At 37.4% G+C, this 23,005-nt stretch overlaps 1 protein-coding gene across 1 annotated transcript in view; it reads right to left on the bottom strand.

The window, feature by feature from the left end:
- Window positions 1–1,281: 1,281 nt before the first annotated feature.
- The window catches only part of LOC114650640 (ras-related protein Rab-38-like), a 123,411-nt gene continuing 101,687 nt past the window's right edge, over window positions 1,282–23,005 (bottom strand). The window contains exon 3 of the mRNA XM_028800411.2: window positions 1,282–2,327. Within this exon, the coding sequence (XP_028656244.1) occupies window positions 2,175–2,327 (153 nt within the window). The 3' untranslated portion in view covers window positions 1,282–2,174. The remainder of the gene's footprint in view (window positions 2,328–23,005) is intronic.

Here is a 23,005-nt window from a genome sequence, read left to right on the forward strand (position 1 = left end):
GGAAAGTCTCTATAGGATGAAAAAACAAGCCACCTATTGCCTGTTACTGTGTTTTATAAGCTGTTTGACCTGGCTGTGATCAATGTCCAAATTTTACATAAATAATTTATGGGTAAGAAAGAAGGCAGTAGAAAGTTCATTATGGACTTGACATGGTTGATTTGAAAGAATCAAATGATGGTCAAGGTGGCTGCAGCATCCAACAAGAAAGATGCTCTTGTCCCATCTCTATGGATCCCTCCTAAGTCCAGTAGAACAAATTGATATTAAAAATAAAGCAAAACTGTGTGAACTGTCCCTGCTTTATGTGCAGGGAGCTGCTCACAAAAGATGATGAGAATATGCACTGACTGCTGATACAGGCTTTTTTGTAATCAGTCAACATGCCACCTACTGCTGAAAAATTTTTATGCAAATAAACTGCAGATTATTTATTTTAAATAAATAACTATCTTAGCAAAACATATAAGCAAAGTTTTATTTAAAAAGTGTGCTACTATTATTATCCATTCCCCTGTATACATTTTATGCTCATAAAAACCTTCAGGTTCAGGATAACCATAGAATAATACAGAAAATAATGCTGCTGCTAAGGCATTCAAAAATTATTGACGATAATTCCAGTTGGTATACAAGTTAAAATTAAACACCATATTTAAACATCCTGCTTTCTAAAGGGATTTCCATTATAATTTGTTTATAGCAAAAGAAACGAGCATACGATTTACACTTGGTCCAGTGGAATGAAGAAAAGGAATATTTGAGGTTAATAATTCAAAGAACATATGTGCAATGAGCTGCAAAATATAGCAAAAAGGCCATTTTGTTTAGGTACTTCACATTCATTTTAAATAACAATGGCATAATAATTTTGACAGCATATTATTGCACTTCTCTTAAATTTACTAAATGCATGTTAACTACCAAAAGGGGTAGAAAGAGCAAAGAGAATGTACCTATCTAAACTACAACATCTGAGATTGAAGTGGTACCAGAAAGTAGGAGAAACAACACAGACTGGCTAGACTACCGAGGCAGAAAATTGTCAATGATGACTACATAATCACATTCAAACAGAAATTATGTTGTGATACTAAAAGCTACTCTGCATTGAAACAAAAATACTACTCAAGAATGTGCAGAAGGTACAAACTAAGCAGGGAATGGTGGAACAGGCAATATAACAATGGTTAACTATTCTAGCATTTTGAAAAAAAAAACACACAAGTAGTATTCTTCATTTACAAGATAACTGACTCCAACTTTAGCATACTTCCCATACAAGTACTGTGAAAATGTCTTGCTATTCTTTGGTCATAATCGAGGATAACCAGATATACAAGGAAGCCAGGAGAGGTCACAGAATGAAAAGGTTAAGTCAGCAAACATCTCAGCCTTGTTATAGCAACATGCACAGCTAAATTTCTAGTACTTGTTTTGTTAAAGCTATGAAATCACTGCTACTCTAGAATGAAATCAAATCTCATTACGAGAATCTATTGTTTCAGCTGACTCTCCAGGTGTGTTTTGCATTTTGGAACTGAAAATGCTGTCACTTTACAACATATTAAATATTTAAGTGATTAAAAAGTTACCAAAATAAATTTATATCTAAAAAAGTATTAGTCCTGGTTAGCAAACACCATGTGCTGGTTCTAAACTATGCAAAACCTGGTGATCAATGTATCTCTACAAGACCTTACTCAAACTGGCAAATGTAATTCTTTGGTTTACCACAACTTCTCTATGGGACAAGTCAAAGGCACATACCTTTCTTTTTCCTAACAAAGTTTCTCTTCTATAAACCAGTGCATATTGATTGGCCAGAACAGGGAATTATTTTCAAATGTTTCATTTGCCTTACTATAACTACGCTAACACTGGCTACTAAAAAGCAAAGGAATTTGCTACATCAAAAAAGTAATCCATATAAATCCACCCACTCCAATTAACACTTTTTTCACAATCTTCTACTTAGAAACATGGGATTACAGAGACACAAGCACTGATACCCTGGCCTTACAGGAATGATGAGAGGCACAAGAAAATGACAAGCCAGTGGTTTAAAAGCCTTGGAAAACTGTAGGCTTGGGCTCATTTTTGGTAATTTATTTGATTATCTTCTTATTATTTCCTGAGTATGTAGGCAGGTTTCCACTGCTCTTTGTTCAGACCTATGATTTAAAGCAAGCAGAGCAGCTGCTGTTTTTGGGAGAGTTGAGCTGTGGTGAAACAGTATTGGAAACTTCGGCTTGCAGCAGGTCACTTTCACTGGCAATGATATGTTTCACCAGACATGTAGCTGCTTCTTCAATGTTTATGTTCTCCTGCAGGTACAGAAAACATAACTGATTTTACTGACATGAATTGTTTTCTCTGATAACTACAGGTTATTCAATTTTGCAATACATAATGGGGAAAGCATTTAATATTACAAAATAAAAAGTTACAAAAATCACAAGAACTATAGCAGATAAAATACAGTATTTGAAACATTCAACACGTAGTAAAGATGTAAACATTTCCAATAGTGTAACTCTAATTACACACTTAAAGAAGCTGGCATATCGTTGTCTTCATGAGCCTGTAGGAGAAATGGCAGCTAAATAAAGAGTATTATGATGTCTGAGACTTGAGCAGACGGGACTTAATTTAAGCAAGAATACTATTTTATATCTTTATATTTTATACCTTTTTTAAATCCCCTTCTAGAAGCCTTACACATTTTTAAGGTAAAATTAGCAGAACTCCACTGTTTTCTAGTTTTGAGTTTTGCAGTTTAAGGGATATAAGCAAACATGGGTGAATAACATATTGTAAGCAAAATTATTTTAACCAATATTTTACTGATAGTTGTATTTTCATTAAATTGTATTTAGTGACTGAACATTTTAGGTTGGCATCATATTTTACATGACTTTTTCTACAACATTCATTTACATAATCTTAAGAATATTATAGCAGATTCTAAATAGTCACGATGCACAGCCATAGTTTTTAACTGTGACACACCCATAGACACTTAACAACTCCTAAAACTCTATTTGACCCGATGCAACCAAATCAAACTGGCTTGGTTTTCTCACAGCGAATCACGTGTTATGAGAGTAGGCTTTTGTGTCTGTGAGTGTTAAAAGCCAAATGGCACTCAACTGGGAGTATAGTACATACAATGCTTACAAAGAAGGAAGAACAATGATGGCTACAAAAATGAAGGAAAGCAAATTTCATGGACTATGCAAATGGAGAAAACTTGAACTCTGATGGACAATACAGATGTCCATTTGATGTTCTGTGTTTGTCTTATAATAAGACAGCACAGGCTACTCCAAAAGCGAAGACTACATGCTTTGTCTCAATTGTTATTGTTTACATTCATGCAGCACTTATCTTTTCATTCTGACATGCTCCACAATGATTGGATGCTGAAACAAGGCAAGGCAATAAAAATATCTGGAAATGGCCAATCAATTGCCACCTAGTCATATAATTTGAAATTCAGTAGCTGCAATTATTACCTTTTTCTAAAAGTCATGTTGTATCCTGTATTTACTGTAGTACACCACAAAATTTAAAATAATGAAGCCTAATTTATTAATATAGCACATTTTGAAAACACTTCTTGGAGTACATTTGTATTTTTAAACATTCCAAAGAAAGAAAGCAGAAACAAACAAAGAAAAAGACAAAACCTAAGAAATCAGAAATCAACATCTACCCGAAAGAAAGACAGGAGAGCCAAGATCATGGACAAAAATAGAATAAAAAAGTGTCCTGTCCACCAATATGAATGCTAATTTAAAATTCAATTTGCATTTCATCATTTTAAGCCAGCCTGGGAGTTCACTAAACCCAAGTGTGAATGGGTTAAGAGTGATTGTGACACCAAGGCTGTCTAATAGGCATTCAGATATTTTTTATTCAAAATGATGTTAATTTGGTGCACTCCCAAAACACGTGGCCCAGTGAAGCTGGAGCTAGAATGCAACAATCGCAGGTTGGATCTTACCCTGGAAACATTTTGGACAATTTTAAGTAAGATAAATGTAATCGACAAAAGACTTCAAGTTGAATGACTGAATATTTTGCGAATAAGGAGCTAGAGTGTATTCTCTGCAAGGCTGCCTTCAACCCCTTTTCTGATATGTTAAGTGAAAGATCCTTTTCCCACTGTACCCTAGGATGTTTGAAAAGATACTTTGAGATGTTTTTATATATTATTGAGAAGCTTTCCGAGCTTTCAAGACTGATCAGTACTTCTTTGGAATAAAAATGCATGGGAGGTGTGGTAAATTTGGTTTCTTTTAGCAATACTTCTAATTTGAAAGTAGTAGAAAAAGTGTGTTACTGGGAGTTAAATGTGAAACCTAATTGTTCATAAAATGCAAAAACATTACCAATATACATTGCTCTAAGTATTTTAAACCTGGACGCTTTCTAATGAATAAATACTGGATTGAGGAAGAGCAGATTAAAACTTTTCTGCCTTGAAGTGCAAACTGCATTCGTTTCATTTTCTGAGTGATTGATGGACAATTGGATTATTAGTATATTGATGAAAACTAGTATTTACTGGGACACAAAGCAGGGCATATAAAGAAGAACAGCAAAATTTTATTTCTGTTGCTGACCAGGCTGGTGTAAATTCATCAATTTGTGTCTATTTCCAGGTCTTTGCAGCTTGTATATTTGCTGTCCAGTAATAAAGTTGAAAGTTAGGAAGTGCCATGCCACCTTCTGCTTTAGTTCTTTGTAGAGCTGCCTTTTGAATGCATGGACATGTCGAATTCAAGATAAATAAGGTTAGAATTTAGTATAGTTTCTTAAAGAATGATTTGTTAATGTGTATAGGGATGCTCTGAAATAGAAACAGAAGCTTGGGAAGGATGTTCATCTTGACAGTATTGATTCTCCCTGCTAACGTGAGATGGAGGGTAGACCATCTGTTCACATCTTGTTTGATTTTTCCCATAGTGATATCAAAGTTGAGTTGAAAAAGATACTTATACTCATGATCTTTAGCCTTAGATATCTAAACTGTTCTGATCAAATGAACAGATAGATGTCCAGTCTAGTATGATGTACTAGAGAGTTCACTGAAAAAAGCACACTTTTATTCAAATTGATTTTGAGTCCAAATATATTTTGAAGTTCTGTTAGTACATTAAGGACTAATGGTAAAGATATTTGTGGATCTGGTATATACAGTATCATAAAATCTGCGTACAGTGTCAAAAAACTCCTTAAATTGTGTCTCATTATCTTTAAACTGAGTCAAACCTAAGGACACTATAAAATGTGTCAGTTATATTTTTATGGTCAATGATTTTATCACCAGTTGTATTTGTAAATTCTGTTATTGTTTTTTAAATATACAGCCTGTCTTTTCTTGCAAAGATGGATATCTGGCACATTCTGACTTAGTCCGGTGATCGCGCTGATTAACTCTGACTCCTTCATGGTCTCCAATTTATTTTTATGGGAAAGATATGAAGTAATCTGTCTTCTTAAAAATGCCTTCAGAAATTCCCTAAGTATTCCTGCACCTCTGATGATATCTCTAAAAAATAATCAATTTGTATTGGAGATGAGCTCAGAGGAGCATGATCAGAGATAACAACAGCATCATACTTAAAAGATTTGATAATGTACAATAAACTATTATTAATGAGGAAATAATCAATTATTGAGTTACTATGTTGTACTGATTAGAAGAATGATTATTCTCTTGCATTTAGATGTACAAATCTCCATGGTCTGATAAGTAATGATCCATTACAGATGGTGTGATTGCCTTTGCTGTAATAGATGTTATCATCACTGAAGTTGATGATCTGTTCACGTCTGGATTAAAACACAAAGTCTCCAGCCATTATAATTTTATGACCATCTAACCACCAGCCATTGATGAAACGATGACGCTCCTCTACTATGATGGTGAGAAACAAAAAATAGTCATTGAATTTATGGACACTAAGGCCGCTAGTATCATAATGGCCTTCCAACCAATATTGTTCTGGCAGTTCATACCATCAGCGGCACCACTAAGACCCACATCATCTCTGTCTATGCACCAACCGAGACCAGCTCAGAACCAGTCAAAGACACCTTCTACAACCAGCTTCAACATACCTTGGACTCGATCCCGCAAACTGAGAGGATCATCCTGGCTGGAGATTTCAGTGCCCACACTGGTGCCAATAGGTTTGGAGGCAAAGAGATTAACAACAATGGACTGCACCTCTTGTCATTTGTCATATCCAGCAATTTGATTGTTGGGAACAACCACTTTCAACAGCCCCAAAAACACCAACTCATGTGGTGAAATTCAGGCAATGAGTCGGGAATATTAGATTATGTTCTGATCAACTCCCACTTTCATTTGTCACGCAAGAATGTCTGTGCCATGATGGGATCACTACTTCATCTGGGCCAAGGTGCACTCAAATTACAACGTATGAAGCAGATGCCAATAATGCCACTCCTGCCAGTCAGAATCAGCTGACAGATGCTACCTTCAAGCGGGAGTTCAAGATCGCCTTATCCAATCATTTGGCATTATTGGCCATGTCGGAGAATGTTGATGATGAAGAAAAGCAGATTACAGACTCCATCCTGGAATGTGCCTAACCCCTGTGCCCACCTGCCCATCGCAGCCATGGATATTAGACAAGTGACTGGACCTGGCAAGCAAATGAAAGCAGGCAAAATAAGTCAACTACGAATGTTACTGGCAGCTCAATCAAGAACTCTGACTGAAGATGAAAGCTGAAAGAGGGGCGTACTGGAATCAGGTGAAAGCAGATCTTGAAGAAGCAGTATCCACGCATGAGTACCACCTTCTCTACCGCACCCTTAGATGATTGAGTGGGAAGACAAAATCAACTAATGACAATATCAAGAAAGTGAATGGGACTGTCGTGCGATCAGCCGCTGAACACCTCCAGCAGTGGGGAGAATTCTTTCAAAAGTTGTACAATCCAACACCCATTAACCCCCCTGAGATCCTGATGGTTGATTTTGAGTCTACAATTTAGGAAATGAAAGGAGCGACATGATCACTGAAGAACGGCAAAGCGCCAGTAGTGGACCAAGTCACTGTGGAAGCAATCAGGGGAGATTGCTTGCTCTAACGACTTCACTTACTTTTCCAAACCAACTAGGAATGCAAGATCTATTGTGGCATCAGCCACCGTTCCATCATTGGCAAGGTTCTCATGAAGACTGTCCAATCAAGACTGCAAAAACATTGGGAACAGACCAGCTGAGAAAAACAGGCAGGATTCAGACCAGGACAAGGAGGAAAGAATCTGGTTTGAGCAGCGAACCTGCACCGTATTCTCATCTTCATGTAAGCTTTCGACTGTGTTCACTGGCCTGCCCTATGGAGATCACTGGAGATTGAACACATGTCCCCAAAAGTCATCACACTCCCCCAAATAGCATACAATGATTCAAACATCTAAGTGTGTATGCAAAATGGGTTATCTGAGGAGTTTACAATTCAGACAGGAGTCCACCAAAGGGACATATCCTCTCTACTGCTTTTCAACATTGTAACTGACGCCTTCATGAGAAAAGCATACCAGTACAGACGTGTAGTACAATAGGACAAGGACCACTTCGTGACTGCCTCATGTTTGCAGATGATAGTGCCTTTTTCTCAGACAACGATCCCAAGGCCACGAATATCCTCTATGATATTGCCCACATTGCCTAGTCATATAACTTGAAAATCATAAAAAAACATTTATAAATGAATCCTTTATCATCCATTATCTATCATCATCCATTATCATATTTGTCATACATTGCTTCATGTATTAAGATTCTCATACCTCTGGTTTTCTTTGTATAGCTGGTATGAAAAATGTGGTCAATCCAATTTCTCTGCAATGTAAACTGGTCATTACTTGTTAAGTGAGCCTCCTTTAAATATACCATCTTACCATTTAGTCCTGTTAGGTGGGAGCATTTTACTTTATTTTTTTGCTTTAGATCTTAATTGAGTCCTTTCACATTCCAGATTACAAAGTTCAATGTTAGGTCAGAAAGACACTGCTTCTGGAAGTTTGTAGACATTTTGTAATCTTAAGTAAAAGTAGTGTGTTAATTCATAATTTAGCTTTAATCTTGAATTCATATCTTGCCAGGTATTATGGCTAAGGAGCTAGTCATCATGTTAGCATTTACAATTGTGGGGTTAAAAAGTATAGATAAGAAGTAACTTGCTCTCTTTCCCTCCCCCATTTTTGCCTCCCCAAGTGAGGCTAGATCACACTTTAAAGAGGTTCAATCCTTTGTCATGCTAAAACAAAGTTGTGTAGTAAGGATTAAACTGAGATATCTTATGATAGTAAAGGTTTGATGCAATAAACCTATGGTATGATGTTAAACAGTTTCCTAAAAAAACAGGAAATTTTGACCCCTTCTGTGATGTAACCATAAGCCACTGTAAATTAAAGTTTCATACACTAATATTTATATACAGTATTATAAGTATATATACAGTATGTATGTATATAGTACTAGGGTGTTGTACCGTGTTAGCCATTATGAATGTAGTGAAAAGTCAAGCAAAATGACACCTTTTATTGGCTAACTAAAAAGATTACAACATGCAAGCTTTCGAGGCAACTCAGGCCCCTTCTTCAGGCAAGATGTAATCTACAAAAAGCAAGAAACAAGAAGCTATTGTATATCTGATTTCAGCTTTGTATAAGCACTGTTTGATGCTTGTTTTGCAGCTGGTGAAGGGAAGAAGTTTGGAAAGATATGGAGGCAGTGTGGTGTAGGGGTTAAGGCATTGGACTTCAAACCCTGCCGTTGTGGGTTCAGATCCCGCTTCTGACACTGTGTGATCCTGAGCAAGTCACTTGACCTGCCTGTGCTCCAATTGGAAAAACAAGAATGTACAAAGAAATGTAACCAATTGTATCATCATGGATAAAGGCTTAAGACAAGTAAGTAAATATAAATGAATATGGCTGTTTTCAAATATAATCTCATCTTTCAGTCTAAGAATTGACAACAAATTTTCTTCATCCATAGTTTTTTAAATCTGACAGTCTGCCTTCTAGGCTTTGAGGCATTTGGTCCACATATGTGATAAGCAGCTAATATCTTAGTGTCAGATTTGAAATCTTCTGTTATCATTTGGAAAAGTAATTCAACCATGAATTTCACTAGATTTAGACTTTCATGGTTTTCAATTAATCCTTAGATTCTGATAATGTTCATTCATATCTGTCTTTAAATACTGCTAATTTATCACAAAGCACTTTGCATTTGGATTGTACAGCAGCTGCCTTTTTGTCAGTGGCAAATATCAATTGTTCTGCTTCTTCAATAATGAGTTGTAACTGTTTACTTCTTCCAGGTGAGCACCAAGTACTATGATTTTATCCTCAATTTTGCTCATATTTATCTGTATTTTTCCATCAATTTTTGCTCGATTTTCGTTTAGCTTTACATCAGTTATTGCTTTAATGTACATCCTGATTTGTGTCCAGATTCAGCTTATCTATTCTGCTGTATGACCCTGCTTTATATCCTTTATATCATTTTTATATCTTTTATATTTACTCTGAGTGTGGTATTCAATACTTTCAAGTCAGACAGCACATTTTCTTGTCCATCTTCTCTGTGCACCTACAGTAAGTCAGAGTTTCATATTCAGTTGAAGTCGATGCTTTTGACTCCCAGGACGTGCTAGTAATAGTTCAGATCTGCCACTTGTACCCTGCCTCACTCTGCATTTTATTTCCACATTCGCTGTCGGCCAGAGCAGATGCTGTATCATGAGGTCCTGGCTGATCTATTGCTTCAGCTGTCTCTTCCTGCTCAGTCTGTGGCAGGCCGTATCATGAACTTGAGACTGGCTTAGACAGTGATGAAACTTTATTTATTTTTCCCTTCTCTTTCTTACCCCTTGGTTTCCCGCTCATGTTTTTAATACTTGTAAGTGATTCCTCTCAGGTTAATTAAATAAGGAACATCTCAAATAGATTTAAAAAGAAAAAAGCTACATAACACCATTGCCAACAGAGAACCGCCTCAGATATCATCTCTCACAATAGATGAAACCTGTACTCTATGTCTTTATAGTCAATTTTTTTCAGGCTTTCACTTTCTTCCCAAATCTGTGTGTTTCTGCATGTCACGTCACAACCTAAAGGTGGATATATGACTCTATCCCAGTATGAGTGAATGTTATCTGGTGTGTATGTCAGTGAGAAAGACTTGCATCCCATCCAGGTTTGCAGCACCTCTAAACCCAGTGCTGTCAGGTTAGGGTCAGCCCTTTAAAATGAATGAAGATACAGATGTAATTTTTTTGAAAAATCAGCTTATGAAAAAAATAAAATTAAGTTAAAAATATTGTTGTCATTTTTTTTTATGAATGAGTTAAATAGTAACTTAATTAAATGTGTGCTCTTAATGTGATCGGGCATTGCTATGGAGTGGCAGACCTGTGCAGGGTTAGTTTCTGCACTGTGTCTGTTGTTCAGTTAGGCTATACCCCCTTAAAACCCTGAACTACATTAGAGGCTATGGATCTGGAACTGTTACAATATTTTATGTTATAAATGATTAAATGGATGAACATATTTTTATATATATTTTATATGTATGTTTGATGGTGCTTGATGACTTTTTGGGATCTTACACTGTGACAGTATTATTGATTTGCTCTATCATATGTTTTTGGAACCTGCTTATCTGTGTCTGTACATGGAAACAGACTATAGTCAAAATGAAGACACTGATGACAGGCGTTTAAAATGAAGTGGTGTCTACTAATGATGACACACACAGAAAGCCTTGACTTACTAGCTAGCAGCAACACTATGCCAGCTCCATTTACAGGATGTGGCAGAATTGCGTGCCCTTTTTGCTCTAATCACACACACAGACATGACAGAAAATGAGGGCATCTTATGCAGTTATGCATTCTGGTAACTAACTAACACACTGGAGGGACAAGGACAAAATCAACATTATACCATCCCCACTGCACACATTTTGTTCTGTGCTTGTCAGAAATATAAGTTAACACTAGAATTACCAGAGTCTACGAAAAAACTCGTAGATCCGGCCCACCTTAAAACCGTTCTCACCTCTCCTTTGTCTTCTAAATGTGCCGATTAACACGAGCAGCAAGCAGCCGGCTATTCCATCCCCCACCGTCACAGAATGTTCACTAAGTTTTCCCAGCTCATGCCTTGTTTGATTATCTGGGAGAAGTGCTGGAGTTTTAGAGTGGAAATAATAGATCGCTATTTGGAACACACGCATTTCATGTGTGTTCCGTTTCTACAGTAATCTGTGTAAACACATTTTTAAAACAGAAACGTTTTTCATATTTTAGTAGTAAATGACAAAATGTAGGCATAAACTATATAATGTATGAAGCCTGAAGTCCAAAGATCAATTAAACACTTTCACAAAAGGTTCACGGATGATACAACAGCTTCCGTGGCGTAGTGGTAAGATTTGCTGACTTGTAATCAAGAGTCCCTGGTTCGATCCCCACTCACTCCTATATTTGCCGTTTTCAGTAGTGAGCTGCTCCTTTGTTAATATTATACAGTACACACATACATTTGGTTTGTGTCTGTAACACACGGTGTGCATTTATAGGACTTGTAAAAGTTACTGTTTTTTTTAACTTTTATTCTCTCTAAATCACGATCATGATACATACTTCAAAAAGCCCCCCCCCCCCGGGATCTGACGCTGTTATTTTTTATTTGAAACGGAATAACTGGACATGTGTGTGGTGTTTTGAGACAATGGAACTGGACATTCTCTCATCTGGAGGGATAAAAGCTGACACACAAACGCTGGCGAATCTGCCCTCTTCGTATCTCATTAGTGTGCACTGGTGTATGATGTCAAAAAATAAAAAAACGCAAACGTAGGTATATATGATATTTGGAATTATTTGTTTTATGACCTGTATAATACATTTCAGAAAACTTTGTGGCACGGATGCAACATTATTCATATTCATTCACATAACATCTTGCGGTTTGTAATCAGTGACTGCGTGTTTTTTTTTTCCCGATCTTGCCAGTCCCCACATGTTGCTGTATGCTGTTTCTTTTGTACTCCAGAACATGCAGAGGATAGAATAGTACAGAGCAGTAAGTTCAGCGCTATATGCAATCATCAGATTCAAATGTTAACTGTTCACACACACGCAAGGATAGTCTTTCCTACATTTACAACATGTGTACCTGTTACAATGTACATGCTTCTCTCTATGCTGTGGTTCCTATTACACACCTGAAAGAAAGAGACAATATATGTGAAAACATCATCGCACTAATGCAATATTATTTGAAAACGAACAGCGTCAGATCGGGTGTGGATTTATGTTGGTGCTATTACTGAAAGAAAAAAAGATCAACATGTGCGTTGATCCTGCAGCACTGAATAAGCTCACGCGCTCTAACATCCCCCCCCAAAAACAGCAGCTCACTACTGAAAACGGCAAATATACAGTGCATCCGGAAAGTATTCACAGCGCATCACTTTTTCCACATTTTGTTATGTTACAGCCTTATTCCAAAATGGATTAAATTCATTTTTTTCCTCAGAATTCTACACACAATACCCCATAATGACAACATGAAAAAAGTTTACTTGAGGTTTTTGCTAATTTATTAAAAATAAAAAAACTGAGAAACCACATGTACATAAGTATTCACAGCCTTTGCTCAATACTTTGTCGATGCACCTTTGGCAGCAATTACAGCCTCAAGTCTTTTTGAATATGATGCCACAAGCTTGGCACACCTATCCTTGGCCAGTTTCGCCCATTCCTCTTTGCAGCACCTCTCAAGCTCCATCAGGTTGGATGGGAAGCGTCGGTGCACAGCCATTTTAAGATCTCTCCAGAGATGTTCAATCGGATTCAAGTCTGGGCCACTCAAGGACATTCACAGAGTTGTCATGAAGCCACTCCTTTGATATCTTGGCTGTGTGCTTAGGGTCGTTGTCCTGCTGAAAGATGAACTGTCGCCCCAGTCTGAGGTCAAGAGTGCTCTGGAGCAGGTTTTCATCCAGGATGTCTCTGTACATTGCTGCAGTCATCTTTCCCTTTATCCTGACTAGTCTCCCAGTCCCTGCCGCTGAAAAACATCCCCACAGCATGATGCTGCTACCACCATACCACTGTAGGGATGGTATTGTCCTGGTGATGAGCGGTGCCTGGTTTCCTCCAAACGTGACGCTTGGCTTTCACACCAAAGAGTTCAATCTTTGTCTCATCGGACCAGAGAATTTTCTTTCTCATGGTCTGAGAGTCCTTCAGGTGCCTTTTGGCAAACTCCAGGCAGGCTGCCATGTGCCTTTTACTAAGGAGTGGCTTCCGTCCGGCCACTCTACCATACAGGCCTGATTGGTGGATTGCTGCAGAGATGGTTGTCCTTCTGGAAGGTTCTCCTCTCTCCACAGAGGACCTCTGGAGCTCTGACAGAGTGCCCATCGGGTTCTTGGTCACCTCCCTGACTAAGGCCCTTCTCCCTTGATCGCTCAGTTTAGATGGCTGGCCAGCTGGTGGTTTCGAACTTCTTCCACTTACGGATGATGGAGGCCACTGTGCTCACTGGGACTTTCAAAGCAGCAGAAATTTTTCTGTAACCTTCCCCAGATTTGTGCCTCAAAACAATCTACAGGTCTATAGACAATGTTACAGCTTTATTCTAAAATGGATTAAATTAATTTTTTCCTCAGAATTCTACACACAACACCCCATAATGTCAACATGAAAAAAGTACTTGAGGTTTTTGGAAATTTATTAAAAATAAAAATATTGAGAAAGCACATGTACATAAGTATTCACAGCCTTTGCCATGAAGCTCAAAATTGAGCTCAGGTGCATCCTGTTTCCCCTGATCATCCTTGAGATGTTTCTGCAGCTTAATTGGAGTCCACCTGTGGTAAATTCAGTTGATTGGACATGATTTGGAAAGGCACACACCTGTCTATATAAGGTCCCACAGTTGACAGTTCATGTCAGAGCACAAACCAAGCATGAAGTCAAAGGAATTGTCTGTAGACCTCCAAGACAGGATTGTCTCGAGGCACAAATCTGGGGAAGGTTACAGAAAAATTTCTGCTGCTTTGAAGGTCCCAATGAGCACAGTGACCTCCATCATCCGTAAGTGGAAGAAGTTCGAAACCACCAGGATTCTTCCTAGAGCTGGCCGGCCATCTAAACTGAGCGATCGGGGGAGAAGTGCCTTAGTCAGGGAGGTGACCAAGAACCCGATGGTCACTCTGTCAAAGCTCCAGAGGTCCTCTTTGGAGAGAGGAGAACCATCCAGAAGGACAACCATCTCTGCAGCAATCCACCAATCAGGCCTGTATGGTAGAGTGGCCAGACGGAAGCCACTCCTTAGTAAAAGGCATATGGCAGCCTGCCTGGAGTTTGCCAAAAGGCACCTGAAGGACTCTCAGACCATGAGAAAGAAAATTCTCTGGTCTGATGAGACAAAGATTGAACTCTTTGGTGTGAATGCCAGGCGTCACGTTTGGAGGAAACCAGGCACCACTCATCACCAGGCCAATACCATCCCTACAGTGAAGCATGGTGGTGGCAGCATCATGCTGTGGGGATGTTTTTCAGCAGCAGGAACTGGGAGACTAGTAAGGATAAAGGTAAAGATGACTGCAGCAATGTACAGAGACATCCTGGATGAAAACCTGCTCCAGAGCGCTCTTGACCTCAGACTGGGGCGACAGTTCATCTTTCAGCAGGACAACGACCCTAAGGACACAGCCAAGATATCAAAGGAGTGGCTTCAGGACAACTCTGTGAATGTCCTTGAGTGACTCAGCCAGAGCCCAGACTTGAATCCGATTGAATATCTCTGGAGAGATCTTAAAATGGCTGTGCAACGACGCTTCCCATCCAACCTGATGGAGCTTGAGAGGTGCTGCAAAGAGGAATGGGCGAAACTGGCCAAGGATAGGTGTGTCAAGCTTGTGGCATCATATTCAAAAAGACTTGAGGCTGTAATTGCTGTCAAAGGTGCATCGACAAAGTATTGAGCAAAGGCTGTGAATACTTATATACATGTGATTTCTCAGTTTTTTTATTTTTAATAAATTTGCAAAAACCTCAAGTAAACTTTTTTCACATTGTCATTATGGGGTGTTGTGTGTAGAATTCTGAGGAAAAAAATGAATATAATCCATTTTGGAATAAGGCTGTAACATAACAAAATGTGGAAAAAGTGATGCGCTGTGAATACTTTCCGGATGCACTGTATGTGTGTACTGTATAATATTAACAAAAAGAGGAGCAAAGTACTGAAAACGGCAAATATTGGAGTGAGTGGGGATTGAACTGGGGACTCTTGATTACAAGTCAGCAAATCTTACCGCTACGCCACGGAAGCTGTTGTAGCCCCTTGAACCTTTTGTGAAAGTGTTTAATTGATCTTTGGACTTCAGGCTTCATACATTATATAGTTTATGCCTACATTTTGTCATTTACTACTAAAATATGAAAAACGTTTCTGTTTTAAAAATGTGTTTACACAGATTATTGTAGAAACGGAACACACATGAACTGCGTGTGTTCCAAATAGTGATCAATTATTTCCACTCTAAAACTCCAGTACTTCAGTCACTTCCAGATAATCAAACAAGGCATGAGCTGGGAAAACTTAGTGAACGTTCTGTGGCGGTGGGGGATGGAATAGCCGGCTGCTTGCTGCTCGTGTTAATCGGCACATTTAGAAGACAAAAGAGAGCTGAGAACGATTTTAAGGTGGGCCGGATCTACGAGTTTTTTCGTAGACTCTGGTAATTCTAGTGTTTAGACTGCTATAAACTTGGTCCTTTTGAAAAATACTAGTCTGGCTGGCACAGCAAAGGAATTTTTTATGATCGTTAGCCATGGCAGAATGTGCCCATAGAATGAAGGGGGTAGCAGCAAAGACATGCCTACAGTGTACACTAAAGTATACAGGTATAATATATGTATCTGCCGACTCTATCTCTGCATGCAGATTCCAAAAATGGAAATTTTCATCTCTCTCACAAACATGAAAATAATCAGTTTTAAAAAGCTTCTTTTATCCTATTTAGATATTTAGGTCTCCAGCATGTATGTGAACTTTCTTCTTGCACATTCTTAGCAGGATTTCAGCAGAGTAATTGTGTACTTCATCTGAGGCATGGAAACAGAGGTGGGATTATGTCCTGAATCTTTCTGTGGCTGAACCTGGACAACAATTAAAAAATATACAGACAAGAATTGTGAGCAACTTTAAATGAGACATGCAACTCAAGAAAACATCAATAGCTTATTAACAGTACAGTGCAATTTACAAGATTACTAAAAGTAAAAAACATAGCATATATCAAGCATATGATACAGTGCTGCTGTTCACCCCACCTTGCCATAAGGCAAGAGCCAAAGGCACAGGGAAAATCATTAAGAAAAGGAATTCCAGATGCCACTGGGTGTGTTTTCTTTTTCTTTTCAGGATAGAACCAGAAACACTGCAATAGGAATAAGTCAAAGACGGACACAAAATGTGCTGGGAAGATTGCCTATTGCAATGATATCAACAAGAAGCAACGGACCATCTCTTATGTTCAGTTGACCCAATACCAAAATACACAAGACGAGGTAGCAAAGCCTCAGTTCACTTCTAACTGCAAGGAAATATTTGTGCCTGGTGATTCAGTTCTCTAATCTTTAGAATGGTAGAACAAGAGATGAATCTCTGAAAACCCTATATTCTGTTTGTTTTATATTGAGCTGCTTCTTTCTATATCATTAAAGGCATCTCTGTCATTCTGGTTTGTAAAATACCTTGAAATATTTTGTGTTCTGAATGTCAAATATTTTAAATTATTTTCAACTTTTCAATACTATTAACCTCCTTAGTGTTAACCCTAATCGAGAATTGGGCTTGAAATTCTATGTAATTACAGTTAAATCTGAGCAAGACTGAGGGCAAGAGAACTGATCTGCTTTAACAGTTTAAACTTCAGTAATTCTCAAGACAGTATTCTGCTGCCATCTACTGTGCTGAATAAAATATCATGCTGCAAAAAAATCATGAATCTTTCTATGAGTTTTGGTACTCTAAGGAAAGTCATCAATATTCATGACTGGGGCAGCACCTTCAACCAAAACACAATGGCGTGTAAACAACAAACTGTAACAGCCAGTTTTAGAATAAACTGAAACTGAACCGTTACTTGAATCAAGCGATAGTTTTGACAATATGAACTGGTCATCAGATGTTAATATGGATAGTGAAACTGATGCATACGGCTCTGATATGCCTGGTGACTTTATTCACATAAACCTGGGGGTTTATGGGGTGCAAGGACGTGTGTGGCAAAATGATTGCGATCAAGAAGAAAGACATTTGCACTGTTCATTATGTGGAAACTGTCATTGTTCATGCAGGGGGAAATGTGGAAGTCAATGAAGCTTTCTCTCTGGTAGCCTACAATCCTATCAACACAATGGGTGTGTTGATCATGTAGATCAGGTACTGACTTTCCACCCTCTCGTGCACAAGCAACATAAAAATATTATAAGAAAAATGCATAAAGAAACACACTTCTACTGTTACGATTGCGACATTGGGCTGAACTTTGGTGAATGTTTCAAAACATATCACACGAAGGATGTGTGCTAAATCAGCATCAGTTCAGCAAACTGGATACTAGAACTACCTTTTCTACTTTATTTATGTTGATGTTTTTATATTTACATATTTCTGTTACATGTAATAAAATGACTTTCATTTTGAATAAAGTCTCTGTTTTTGATTAGTTTTTATGGGGGTAAACATAACGCTAAGGAGGTAATGATGCTGTTAGAATGATTTGCTGTTATAAAAGATACACATAAAAACTGCATATTTTTCAGTTTCTTTAAAGTGAAATATACTTTAATCTACTGAGTTGAACTTATAATATTGTAATAGAAATGAAAGATTGAAGAATGGGGGAAGCAGTGTAAGTCATAGGGGGAACACTGTCTTTTTTGGGACAGCCTTTTTGGTGGGTTTTGGAGGCACACATGGACTTCTCTGTCAAATAAACACACTTGAAAGAAATGCAGAAGAACTTGCCCCTCTCCATGTGTACTCAAGATGGATACTAATTTGTGTGTTTGGGAGAGTCTGCTTCCTTTTTGTAAACCAACCTTTGCCTGGCTTGCACTCTAAATTTCATCTGAATATCACAAATATTAATTAAATATGAGACGACATGTCTACAAACCAGTGTGATACCTAAAAGGAAATTCATCTTAAGCGTGCAAGCTGATCTCTCGCTCTGATGAACACCCATCTATAAGCAGTCACGTACCTGGTAAGTGGAAGTGGGCCTTGATCTAATCAGCTGAGGCTATACCTTTACTTAAAAAGTAGGTGCATGCATCTCTTCATTCTCTTTGGAAGCTGAAAGCATTCACTATCAGGAACCAGGAAACTACATCTCTTTGGGAATTGAAAGCAATCTTTGTGGGCATTGAACCTACTCTCTTTATTACATCTTGCCTGAAGAAGGGGCCTGAGTTGCCTTGAAAGCTTGCATATTGTAATCTTTTTAGTTAGCCAATACAAGGTGTCATTTTGCTTGACTTCTCATTAAGTTATAGGAGATAAACCCTCTGAAATCACTGTGCACACTGTCTATAAGATCTACTCCTTCAACTTTAAGCTCTGTTATAGTAACTGAACACAACCCTGGGGGAAGAGGCCTTACTTTGAGAAAGAAATTTCAGCACCTAAACTCTTGTGCCAGGAAGATTAACATTTTTCCGGGTTACAAAGAGCAAAGAGCTTCAACACTCAAAGCAAGCTGAGGAAGACAACATCACACCACAGAAACGAGTGAAGCACCATATGACAAAGACAAACAGTGCTTTCCATCTTAAACGGGATAAAAAAGAGTCCAGAAAGCATCGAACATCTTAAAATCTTGGTATTAAAAACTGCTTTACTTGTGACAAGTCATGTAAAACTTTAATTCCTACAAGCTTTTGCCTAATTTGGAGACAATTAAGCCTTCAGTTGCATTCTAATGGCTTAGTTCTTTATCACTTTTACACATCAAAGCAAGAGTAATCTTACCATGACATCTTGCTCTAAGTCAAAAAGTGAAATGCTAATCAGAAAAGTGTAAATTCAAGAAACAGGAAAACCTCTAAACAGACTAAGTGCAGGGTCTTCTGTGTTATGTTAGTATGTCTTGCACTCCATTGTTTATGTTGATATATAAGCAGTTTTCATTTTTTTGTAATCCTTGTTTTTATCAATACATTGTATTATTCTGTTTCTTTAAACAAATGTGCTTCAATGACTGTAATGTACAGTATCTCTAACACCCTGGATACAGAAAAAGGAAAGGAAAATAAACTGGGAGCCTTATCAAAAAAGTCTCATTAATTACTGGCATTGCCATAAGCAAAATGAATAATTAATTAACTGATTAGTATCAATTAAACAATCAAAGGTCACTTTCCACCAGGAACCACCAGGAAGGCGCTATATTTAAAAGTTATGCTTATGGAATTAATTCAGAAAATTGTGTCTTTGCTGTTTGCTGGGATTTACTAACCAATTTCATTTTCCAGCTTGCCTATCAATTTCATGGTTGAAGGAACCTGAACCAATTCCAGTGGGACACTCCTACACACATGGACAATTTATAGTCATCTATTAACCGTCAAGGTAAATTGAGGCATTTTTGTGATTGTGCCATGTTTTGACATTTGAAAATTATGAACAGCAGTTCTAAACATGTGCATATAATTTAATAAGAAAAACATTCTAGTCAATTGTATCAAACCTTCTTTGAACACTAAAACATGTTCATCAAAGTCTCAAAAATTTAAAGATGCCAAAATAGTTCAGCGAATACAATCAGAACAGAAATTAAATAGCTAAAAAATATATTTTTTATTGTAACTAATCTTTTTTATGAAAAGGTGGCATTGGGTGAGCCAAAAGTGTTTCTGTGTTGAATATGTAGTGGGGTCAGTCATTCTCATATTAGCTGCTGTATTCACACCTGACCTCAGGTAACAGACCCTCCCCAACCTTGACACAAAGTTTTTACACAAAGATTGTGAAAAAAGAGAAAAAGAGAGACTTGTTTTGGAAACTTTGGAACATTTATCGAAAGTACCATGCTAACTATATAGACAGAAGATGAGTTTTTGCACACATGCCTCGTCAGTTTTTTTAGTCTGTTAGTGGTTTCTCACTGGAAGAAGATATTGTTTAAGTTTGCGAGTATTATTGAAAAGACTAGAAGTTACTCTGTGTAGTGTTTTCTCTGGAAAAACTCATTTTCACTCTCTCTATTTTTGGATTATGTTTTTGGCTCAACAACATACATATACAGTAGTTTGACTTAATGGTTTTGACCCTGGTTCTTGTTGCTCCTTTTCTTAGTGGTGGCAGAACTTTCGCAATCCCAGTTGGCTAAAATAAAATGTATACGCAAAGGCCTATAACTCAAGGATGAGTAACATTGATAAACAGAACTTTGCTCTAATTGTCATGCAAAATGATGTGCTTGCATTGCAGGAAACTAATGGCAAAACCTCTAATTCCTTCCTTTAAATACTCTTGTAAGACCCTTATTCATTGCTCTTCTCATCAAGCTCAAGCTCATCCTGGCTATAACTTTGGAGTTAGATGAGGTTGCTATTAGTCCAGCCATGCTGAGGAATAGAAAATGCACAAGCAAGAGAGCGATCTAAGTAAAAGATTTGCATTCGCCTTGCTAACGATGGGAACTGACTGATCAACAGCTGATCCAGCAGGCTTAACTTTGCTGGTAACCAAGAACACTGTGTGTATAAAAAACTTGAAGATAAACTGCACTACTGCCTGCAACCAGAAGGTGTGACCACAGGCTAAGAAGAATATGAGCTCCAGAACAAAGAAAGAAAGAACACTGAAGATTCTTTCACATGTCTGGAGGAAGCCAAGCAGTGAAGTATTATTTACCCCAAATTATAAACACAACTACTTTGATTTCAAGAACTATTAATTGCAATGTAATAGATAATACATTAGCTGGTATTGTCCTTTGGCATTGGTGTCACAATAACTGAAATATAATAGCCTTGTGAAGTATAATGTTAGGCTAGTACAAGTTTCTCATCCTAAATCCTGTAGCAAGACGCAGAGCAACATCTTACACACATGCACGGAGGACTCTGTGTGGGGAATGGCAGACCAACATAGACTATCTGTAAGCAAATGAATGCCACAGTGCAAGCAGAAAGCTTAATAACTAGCCAAAGAACTTACCTATCTTGAACACATGAATCAAAAGATTAGAATTCATAAGTTGTCTTCCAGAGCAGCAAAAACTCCACCATAACAGATCAACCTCACACCTCTGTTCAACGGAACCACATAGTGGGCTTTCTCACAAGAACCACCCTTGAATATTATAGATAAGGTCAGACTTAAAAAGGAAAGGTGGGCAAAGATGCTTCAGCAAGTCATAAATGCCCAAAGCTATGCTCTTTCCTGCCTCCAAAACAGCCTCTGTTCCCAGCTTCAATGCCATTGTAGTGAGGCAGATTATAGAAAAAAAATAAACTGATTCTGGCTAAGATACTGTATTTGCACATGCCTGGGTTTACAGCGAATTAAACTTTAATATTATGTTTTTTTCCATAATGTGCAATCATAACTATGCTGGCTACAGACTTTAAATACTGCATGTCTTAAACTCCATAATATACCATTCCTCTTCAGGCACATCATTATTATCTAAAAGTGCCCTTCTAATATAAACCCTCTTTAAAAAAATCAAAAAATAATATCTGTTCATGGTACTTGTATTGTGGAGTTTGTAATGAAATTCACATCTAATTTAAACTGTGTAGAGGGACTCAATCACATCTTATTAGCAAAAGTTGAATTTGTCAGATATGTATCTTCAAAAATTAACCTCTTTATTATAACTAATTCTACTTCAACAGTCCCTGGAGCAACTTTCTGGACTCATCTGAAGCATTCCTAAGGGATCAAGTAATACACTTTTCATATAAAAAGAAGACTACAAACTAGATGGATAGCAGAATAAATTGATCAAATCTATAAATGTGACAATGAATATTCCAAACCTAATAATATTAATTGTCAAATCTTAGCAGGGAAAATGGGCATATTCAGCTGGCATATTCATCATCAATTTTGGAAATATGACTGATTTTATATGAGATATATAATATTATCTGTCGTATCAGTTATGCTTTGTTTCCCAGAGATATTTGTTTATTTGTTGGATATCTTCTGAGTTATAGGAGTGTTGACAAAAATTAAGTTGAAGGCTACACAGCCAAAATGTTGTGTTTTCTAATTTTTTTTCTTGTTAGCTTAGAAATAACATTACCTTTTTTCCTTGGCACACTGAAACAACTCTTCATTGACTTAATTAAACTTAATAAACTCTTATTCTATAGTAGTGGTTAACTTTCCAATTTAATTTATATTTTCGATTATTTTATGGGTTTCTTTTCTTTCTTAATTTCTACTTTCTGGCTTTGAAACTAGTTGAATTCTTTCATTTTATTAATGAAACATGTAAAACATATAATGTATCCTATAGAATGGTAATATCTGTATATAAGAACTATGATGCAATATTAACTTTTCAATTCATAGTGTAGACCTTTGACATTTTTCTTTGGTTCTTACATCCCACCTTCCACTCCATTAGTGCCACATATTTCCTGCCCAAATAAAAGTAAGATTCCAGTTCTCTATCATTCCCCATAACAACCTATGCTAAAAACATAGGATTCCTTTCCATAAAATTCCAATGTTCCATTAAAGCCTTAAAAAATAGTAAAGTTTTCTTTTCCTACAAATGAGTGACATAGTAAAGACTTCATGAATATTTTAAACAAATAATTAATAATACTATTAATAACCTTATAAGTCCAAGAGTGGTAGTTTGCCAAGAGCAGGGCACAGAAATTTAA

The sequence above is a fragment of the Erpetoichthys calabaricus genome, chromosome 4, assembly GCF_900747795.2.
Source record: "Erpetoichthys calabaricus chromosome 4, fErpCal1.3, whole genome shotgun sequence".
Lineage (NCBI taxonomy): Eukaryota > Metazoa > Chordata > Cladistia > Polypteriformes > Polypteridae > Erpetoichthys > Erpetoichthys calabaricus.